This window comes from Vanacampus margaritifer, chromosome 16 (assembly GCF_051991255.1).
Source record: "Vanacampus margaritifer isolate UIUO_Vmar chromosome 16, RoL_Vmar_1.0, whole genome shotgun sequence".
NCBI lineage: Eukaryota > Metazoa > Chordata > Actinopteri > Syngnathiformes > Syngnathidae > Vanacampus > Vanacampus margaritifer.
This window is the reverse complement of record NC_135447.1, coordinates 760,325-768,543: the sequence shown is the minus strand read 5'-3', so window position 1 is coordinate 768,543 and position 8,219 is coordinate 760,325. Positions and strand designations below refer to the sequence as shown.

General features: G+C 39.2%; 1 protein-coding gene across 2 annotated transcripts; it reads left to right on the top strand.

The window, feature by feature from the left end:
- The first annotated feature begins 156 nt into the window (after positions 1-156).
- On the top strand, positions 157-8,117 carry LOC144036581 (SEC14-like protein 2). 2 transcript variants are annotated; one of them, XM_077547327.1, is made up of 13 exons: positions 157-206; positions 775-994; positions 1,667-1,742; positions 3,160-3,203; positions 3,706-3,768; positions 3,861-4,049; positions 4,139-4,234; positions 4,325-4,385; positions 4,468-4,551; positions 4,629-4,735; positions 6,963-7,102; positions 7,251-7,420; positions 7,518-8,117. In XM_077547327.1, exons 2-13 carry the CDS (start codon positions 941-943, stop codon positions 7,667-7,669), a joined length of 1,236 nt encoding a protein of 411 aa, XP_077403453.1. In that variant the 5' UTR covers positions 157-206; positions 775-940; the 3' UTR covers positions 7,670-8,117. The 2 variants fall into 2 exon arrangements, with proteins under 2 accessions (XP_077403453.1, XP_077403454.1); XM_077547328.1 differs by lacking the exon at positions 157-206 and adding an exon at positions 224-478.
- Positions 8,118-8,219: the final 102 nt, after the last annotated feature.

Below are 8,219 nucleotides of genomic sequence, written 5' to 3'. Positions count from 1 at the left end.
CATATTAATTAATACACTCATAACTGTTCATAATCGGCTAACTAATGTGTACTGTACTGAACTTTGACGCCACTGCGCGTTTCTCTGACGTCACTTGGACAAAGGTGAACGTAACTTAACTAGAGGTAAACGCCGCTCTTTTCCGGTTACGTTTTGGGCGTGGGATAGCTACATCTCTGCTGAACGTAAAGAATCACCACCTGCCGGTAGCCCAACATAACGCGACGTTTATTAGTAACATTTCCTAATGTAAAGGGAAACTGTGGCATGCTTTAGTTCATTACTCTCATTGTAAAGTGTGTAAATTGTTTGCACAAATGTGGTGTGAGCCTAAATTTCGCCTATTTGGATTTTGTTACTCTTGGACGGAAGTTCAAAGACATTCGGTTGCAGATTTAAAGGCGATTCGCAGTCTCCAAATAGTTTTATGCTTACATTTGATCTCCAAGTGAAATTTGGTTCAGTTAACGCCAACGCAGTGAGTTTGGTTTAGCTTTGAAACAATTTCACGTGTGTTACACTATTTGCGATTTAATCATGTGATGTATTTGAAATGTATCATTAAACATCAAGATTGCAGCGCAAATAATCTAAATATATAATCGTGCATTTTAACAGGTGCCGAATCACAGCTAGCTTCCGATCTCGCTAGCTAGGAGCGAGTAATCCTCTTGACGTGTTTCCCACTCTTCGATGGCGTCTGGAAGAGGAGCTGAACAAGAGGCGTCATGTTTACATTCTTTATTTACTCCCTTTCATCCTCTTTCAAACAAGTCACCTGCCGCCGAGTGCTCGGCGAAGGCGAAGGCCGTCGGCGTGCTTCACTGGGGCGAGCGTCCGGCCGCCTGTCTGGCCGCCTGATTAGCTGGCTTGTTCCTGTCAACACTTCCGAGTCATCACCATCATCATTACTACGTTCGCTTATCGTCCGCCAGCAGACATGAGCGGCAGGCTGGGAGAGCTCAACCCAAAACAGGCTGAAGCACTTCGACAGGTAAGAAGAATATTATTATACATTGGGCTTTTATGTTATTATCTTTTAAAATAAAACATAAACAGGCATATGTATTAAGTAAGATAACACGCGCTTATGTTTTTATTGTAATATTATTACGAAAAATAAAGAAGCTGAAGCACTGCACCACGAAATATTAAACGAATATTGTACACTGTATATTAAAAAAAGACTTTGGTTTTAAAGTATTTACTGTATTGTGCAGTGTTTCATAAGATTTGTTATTTAAAATAGAAAACATTCAAAGTCATTTGTCACACAAATCTTTGCTCAATTTATACAATAGTTTATCAAAGTTAGATTTTGAGGCATCCAACATAGCAGTGACTGTGCAACTTTTCCTTGAGGTTGATTCAATTTGGTTTGGTTCCATTTCCAGTGGAGCAAATACCGTTAATAAAGACGATTTGCAGCATTTTCACAAGGATCATTTTGTTGCTACACACGGGCACATTCAAGTGTGCAAAGTAATTAGTCACCTCGTCACAAGCTCCAGCCAAGATTGAATGTGAAACTTGTTTTTTGTTTTGTTTTTTGCCCCGCAGGCTCATGTTAATGAATGAAAGTCAAAGTAGATATGGAACAAGATGTCAGGGCTGGACTTCAAATGTTTTTTTCTCTCGCATGTGCATTTTTTTTGTCTCTTCTTAGTTCCGAGAGAGGATTCAAGATGTTCTTGCTCAACTTCCTGCCCAGCATGACCACTTTCTGCTGCGCTGGCTCAGAGGTGAGCGCTCAAAAGTGCTGAGATTGGAGACGTCAAATGCGTTACAAATTGAATTTAACATTTAAGATTCAAAACTATTTTATAAGGGTAAAAAAATAAAATTGACTTTGCTTGGGAGCCACTCTAAAGATTCAAAACTAAATCGTTGTTTCTTCTTTTATTTAGCTTTTTGCCTAGCCAGGACTTGCTTTGCATCCTGAAGCTTCTCTTATCAAAGTCTTTGAACTAGTTTCTCAGTTTATGGCTTTGTTGCATCAGCTTGAACGAGGGCGCTAAAAAGCTTTATGAAATTAAGATAAGCTAGTGCATAAGTACAATAGTATCAGGTAAAAAAATAAGAATAATAGCTCAAAAACATAACCCCTCCCCCACCCACCCCAAAAAAGGGGTAAAAGAAAAGGTAGTAGGAAAAATATTAGGGAAAAAAATACAAATGTATTAGGAAAAAATATAAGTAATAAGAGGGTAAAAAAAAATACAAACAAAATATGTAAAAAATAATGCACTGGAAGAAAATGACAAAAATACATATAAAAAAATACACATAATTATCTGGAAAAAAAAATAGACCCAAAATAATTACAAATAGGATTAAACTGCCGTACAAATGTGTTGGGTCCAAATGTTTGATTAAAAAAGATTTCAAATGTTTATTGAAAGCATTTAGTGAATATACTAAAATAAAGATACAAAGATATGGCACAATAGCAGCAGTTGAGTTGGAGTTCTTGTTGTGATTAGTGGTGGTGCATGAAGGCCCACCTTCTGGACTCTGTGTGCTACATGCTAATCCGCAGCTAATCGCATTAAAAGGTGCACTCCGATAACAGAAGGGGCAGACGCAGTGTTGCCCCGCCCGTGTTCCCGCTTGATGACACTTGACAAGAAGCTTCCAGAACAAATTTCACATCCAATCCCAATGCTTGGGAGTTGAGAATTACAAATCGTATATTTAAGAAAACCACATCCAACTAGCTTAATTGCTAACACACAATGTAAAACAGTAGGTAGAGCCTCCAAAGTCAAACACAAGCCGTTCAAGGAAGCAGCTCGGCCTGTTACTTTAAAGCAATATTTTTATTGTAAATTTGTATTATTTATTTTATGTAGATGTGTTTTTGATTAGCTCGTTTCTTTAAGTCAACAAATAATTAAGTTTAATAAAAACAAAACAAAAATCTTAAAAGCAGAACAAGTTATAGATTTGATATTTATATAAAAAAAAATTTTTTTTGTAAGTTTTGTAAAAAAAAAAAAAAAAAGCACTTTTTTCCGACTTTATTTTTTCTAGCTTTCCATATTTTTCTTAAAATCAGTTAAAAAAAAATTTCTTTTTTAATTACAATCATTCTTATTTAAAATATTTTTTTATTGGCAACTTTCATAGTAATTATTTTTCTTTTCTTTTGTCTATTAGCCAGAAATTTCAACGTGCAGAAGTCGGAGGCCATGTTACGAAAGGTAACCCGCCGCTGCATGCCGTCATTTTATTTCCCCGTGCACGTTTGTGATGCCATTGCAATGAAAACACGATTAAATACGATTACATAAAGGAATGAAGTCCACGTGTTCAAGCCAGGCTAGCTATTAGCGTCGTGCAACGACAGCAAATCATAAGGCTCATGAACATGCTTTCATTATGTTCGGGTCAGTTCTACTGTCACGTGTGTTGTGTGAGCTTAAATGTGTGTACTGATAACGCAACGACTCCAATTTGATAACGCAACGACTCCAATTCCTCTCGCCCTGGACAGTTTTTCCTATCTTATGCATAACCTTAAGTTACGCAACACTGACATGCCGGCCACTTTATTAGGTACATCATCCTATTGTGGAGCTGTTCTTAATATTACAATAAGCTCCTTTAGACTGTTAAAAATGCCACAACTGTAGTAATAATAATATTTGTCCACTTTGTTGCAAGCAGCGGTGTATCTAATGAAGTGTTGTGTTTTTCTTGCAGCATGTGGAGTTCAGGAAGCAAATGAAGGTGGACACCATCATCAGTGACTGGCGGCCGCCTGAGGTGACTCAACGACAACAGAAACTGAACGACAATTGTAACAACCTAAAAAAATGACAAGAACAGAAACGGACCACACTAACCAAACTGCGCAGGTGATTGAGAAGTACCTTTCGGGCGGCATGTGCGGCTACGACCGCGACGGCAGCCCGGTGTGGTACGACGTGATCGGTCCCGTGGACCCCAAAGGTCTCTTCCTGTCCGCCTCCAAGCAGGACTTCATCCGCTCCAAGATCCGAGACTGCGAGATGCTGCAGCGGGAGTGCGCCGCGCAGTCGCAGAAGGCGAGTGCCGCGCCGCCGTGCATTGTGGGAAGGCGCGGGGTGGCTAATGCTAACGGCTAACAGCTAAAGGCGTGTGTATTGCGGTCCAGCTGGGCAAGAACGTGGAGTCCATCACCATGATCTATGACGTGGAGGGCCTGGGACTCAAACACCTCTGGAAGCCTGCCATTGATACTTATGGCGAGGTCCTGCTCTCATATATTTGCACTCTCACACATTGCCACTCTCAGAGGGCGGTCCCAAAAGTCCTGTGCTGTTTGTTGTTATGTCTTCAGATCCTACAGATGTTTGAGGACAACTACCCAGAAGGCCTCAAAAAGCTGTTTGTCATAAAAGGTACACCAGGACAAGGAGTCGCCATCAGGTTAGCTTCCTTTCCAAACCGCTAATCATTCCGGAACGTACTTCCCTCCCGCAGCTCCTAAACTCTTCCCAGTGGCCTACAACCTCATCAAGCAACTCCTGAGCGAGATCACGAGGCAGAAGATCTTCATCCTCGGCGGTGAGGCGCACGCGGCTTTCGTTCGGGGGTTTGCCGAGACGGATTCGGACCTGACGAGCGTGTGTTTGGTTCCGCAGCCGACTGGCAGGAAGTGCTGCTCAGGCACATCGAGCCTGAGCAGCTGCCCGGCGTTTACGGCGGGAAAATGACGGACCCTGATGGAGACCCTCGCTGTCAGACCAGAGTGAGTTTGGATCGTCAGTTGAGCGCAATCAGCTTGCTTGGCGTAGATCGGGCGGGCCACTTTTCCACAAATGCTTTTTTATTGGATGGTGACTGAAGTTGTGTTTTTATTTTTATTTTTTAAATCAGCCTGACATCAACTTTGCATTGTGAAAGTCAGCTAGCTTAATGCTAGCACATAATGCCAAATGCCATAGAGTGGCTAACGAAAATAGCACCAATGTTGCAGTACTTAGAAACATTTTAAAGATTTCTAAAGCAACACATGCAGACATGTTTACAACAACTCATAAGCATATATTCTTCTTTTTTTGTGCGGAAACGACAGAATGGACCCCCACATATTCACGGGTCGGCATTGAAATTATTATATATATTTTTTCAGTTACTTAAATTAATAATTAATAATAATATTGATAGTAATATTATATCAAGTAATAAATTAATAATACAGAAATATGTATTTAGTAACCTATATTCTTCTGTGCTTCATCATCAAATCTAGGTGTATTGTCTGTTATACTGCCCCCTGGTGGCCTAAGCACACAACGGCCATTGATTTAATGCATGGAATCACGATGAACAGTAACATACTGTAGTGTGGAGTGTTACTATTCTTATTAAAAAGCATGACAGTTTTTTTGCGGGGTATTTTGGGGTCTAAAAGTGATGAATCCTTTAATTTCAATAAGGTGATCATGGAAGGAACTGAACTTGTAAATCAAGACACCGCTGTAGCGTTAACTGTAAAACGATGTCACAAACGGTCATTTTGTAAGAACAGGATGGATCTTCCCGTTTTTGTGGAGGAAATTGCAGAACAAAACCACCAGATAAATGAGCAATTTGCACCCGCTTCCTGGCGTAGGCGCTACAACGCCGCAGCAGCTCGCTAAAGTTAGCATTTTAGAGACGCTTGGCGCTAGTGGCTTGCTTGCGGTGGGGACGTCGTCATAATCACTCATGTTGCCGCTCTCTTACTGTCTCTGTAGATAATTAATTGGGCGCAGGACAAGTGAGGCATCGCCGGAAGTCACCCAAATGAAAGGCTAACACTTTTTCTCATTTTCTTTTGTAAGCTAGCAAAATTTGATTGTTACCGTGTGTCATCCCCATTAGTAGTTCCGTTTGGAGAATAAATGCTCTTTTTGAAAGCTGCTTCTCATCACCAATGGTCTCTTTTACGACAATAAAACGGGCTTTAACAGGTATTTTCCCTTTTACGCCATTAGTTTTGATTTCATTTTGAGTTGAATTGAGTTTTTTTTTAGTTAGTTTTCAAGGTACTTCCGTTAGTTTTTATTAGTTTTAGTTATTTAAAAAAAAAAGTTTAGTTTAGGTTTAGTTAGTTTCAGTGTTAGTTTTCTTTCTTTCTTTGAAAAAAATTGTATTACTTGTGCGCAATGTTTAATTAACGCCATGGTAAAATGAAAAAAGTAACTAATTTGTTACCTAGCGTTGCATTTCGGCTGAGTTCATGGAAAAGCGACGTCATCTGAAGGTGCTTTTCTATTGGCTGCTGCTAGATGACGTCATTTATGTAGGACACACTTTGAAACGTCCTTGTTCCGGTTGAATAAATATACTTCAAATCATCCCCAAATACAATATGCATTCAATTAATTATCAAAGACTAAAACGAAGGTCATTTTTGCTATAACTATAGTTTTTAAACATAAAAAGTAATTTCTGTTAGTTTTCGTTTTTTTAAAAAGCATTTTCGTTTTTATTTTATTTCATTGACAAGATAGTTGTTTTAATTTTAGTTCAGTTAATTTAGATTTTTCGTAACCTTGACTATTATTGATTATTAATTGTTGGTAATTTGATAAAATATTATATGAAGCCAATTTTATTTATATTGCTGAAAAAGAAAAGTTTTTGTTTTTTTACTGTAAATGTATAGAAAAAAATATTTAGTTGTGATCCACATTTTATTGAAATGAAATGAATGCAGCTTTGTGTCTTAAGGCAAAAAAAAAAAAAGAAAAATACCATGTTGAATATCACTTGAAGACTTGTTAAAATTTGCATATAATCTGCACTGTCACATCGCCCCCTGTTGGTAAAACACTGTCATGTTTTTGTGACACACTTAACAATTTTGTGTGCCAGCAAACATGCATACAAATGGTGATTTTCTTCATGTGAGTAAACCTTTCTCTTCATCCCCCCTAAAAAAAAAAGAAATCTCACCAATATTAAGGTTTTTTGTTTGTTTCCCGCAGATCAACCACGTGGGTCCGGTTCCGCCCTCCTACTACGTGCGGGATCACGTATCGGTGGAATACGATCAGTGTTTGCTCGTCCAACGAGGGTCCACGCGACAACTGGATTACGAGATTCTTTTTCCGGGATGTGTCCTCAGGTCGGATGTTTTTTGTCTTCATGCAATAGTAATGTTTTTTAAGAATGAAAAAAAAAAAACATTTAAAATATTTTTTTGTAGTTGTATCTGAAGATGTATTTTAAAATTGGCTTTAATTTGTTTTGGGTGTGCTTGTTTACAACATCAGGTGGCAGTTTTCCAGCGAGGGCGCCGACATCGGCTTCGGGGTCTTCCTGAAGCCCAAAATGGGCGAACGGAAAAAGGCGGCCGAGATGCAAGCGATGGTGCCGAGTCAGCGCTATAACGCTCACCTGGTGCCCGAAGACGGCTCGCTGACGTGCGAGCACCCCGGCGTGTGTGAGTGCTCGCTCTCTCTCAGACGTTTAGATTTTTTTTGCTGCGGCTAAATACATTTATGAGCATGACAGCCTAAACACTGTAAATGTTTGCGCAGACGTGCTGCGATTCGACAACACGTACAGCATCTTCCAGGCCAAGAGGATCAGCTTCACCGTCGAGGTTTTGCTGCCAGACCACTTGAAGGTGCAACAGGCTGTTGCAATGACCGATGAGAATCGAGACTCAACGGAACGCAACCAATCGTAGCCAATTAAGTTAGCGGCACTGGAGGAAAAAAAAGTATTACTTGAAGCACACCAAAGTGCTGAATGTTTTCGTGTTCCAGGGAAACTAATGTTTAATCATTATTACCTCCTTCAAAGATGTTGTCATCACTACAGTAACAGTATTATAATAAATGACAATTACTACATTATAACATTCAGGTTATTTTATGTATTTTACTGAGTACAATAGATTTATTGTATTATTAAATTCCAATGTACTATACTCCTGCTTCCTCCCACAATCTCTAAATTGACCATTGGTTTGAATGCAAGTGCCAATGGCTGTTTGTCCAGGATGTAAACCAACCGACAAGCTCACGTGAGCCTGGTGCACACGATTAATGAATAGATTATGCTTATTGTTTAACAGACCAAGCTTGTATTTTATTAAAAGGATGACAATTATAAACGTGTTGCTTGCTCCTCAACAGGTTGTTGTTTTTCAAATTATTTTATTAATTTTAAAGTTATTTATATTGCACCGTAAAAAGATGTTGAGATGAAATACCTTGACATGAAATATTTGCCTG

Coding starts and splice junctions, on each gene's coding strand:
- LOC144036581 (XM_077547327.1), top strand. CDS start 941: ATGAGCGGCAGGCTGGGAGAGCTCAACCCAAAACAGGCTGAAGCACTT. Junction 1,743..3,159: donor TCTGCTGCGCTGGCTCAGAG/GTGAGCGCTCAA, acceptor TTTGTCTATTAG/CCAGAAATTTCAACGTGCAG. Junction 4,050..4,138: donor GCGCCGCGCAGTCGCAGAAG/GCGAGTGCCGCG, acceptor ATTGCGGTCCAG/CTGGGCAAGAACGTGGAGTC.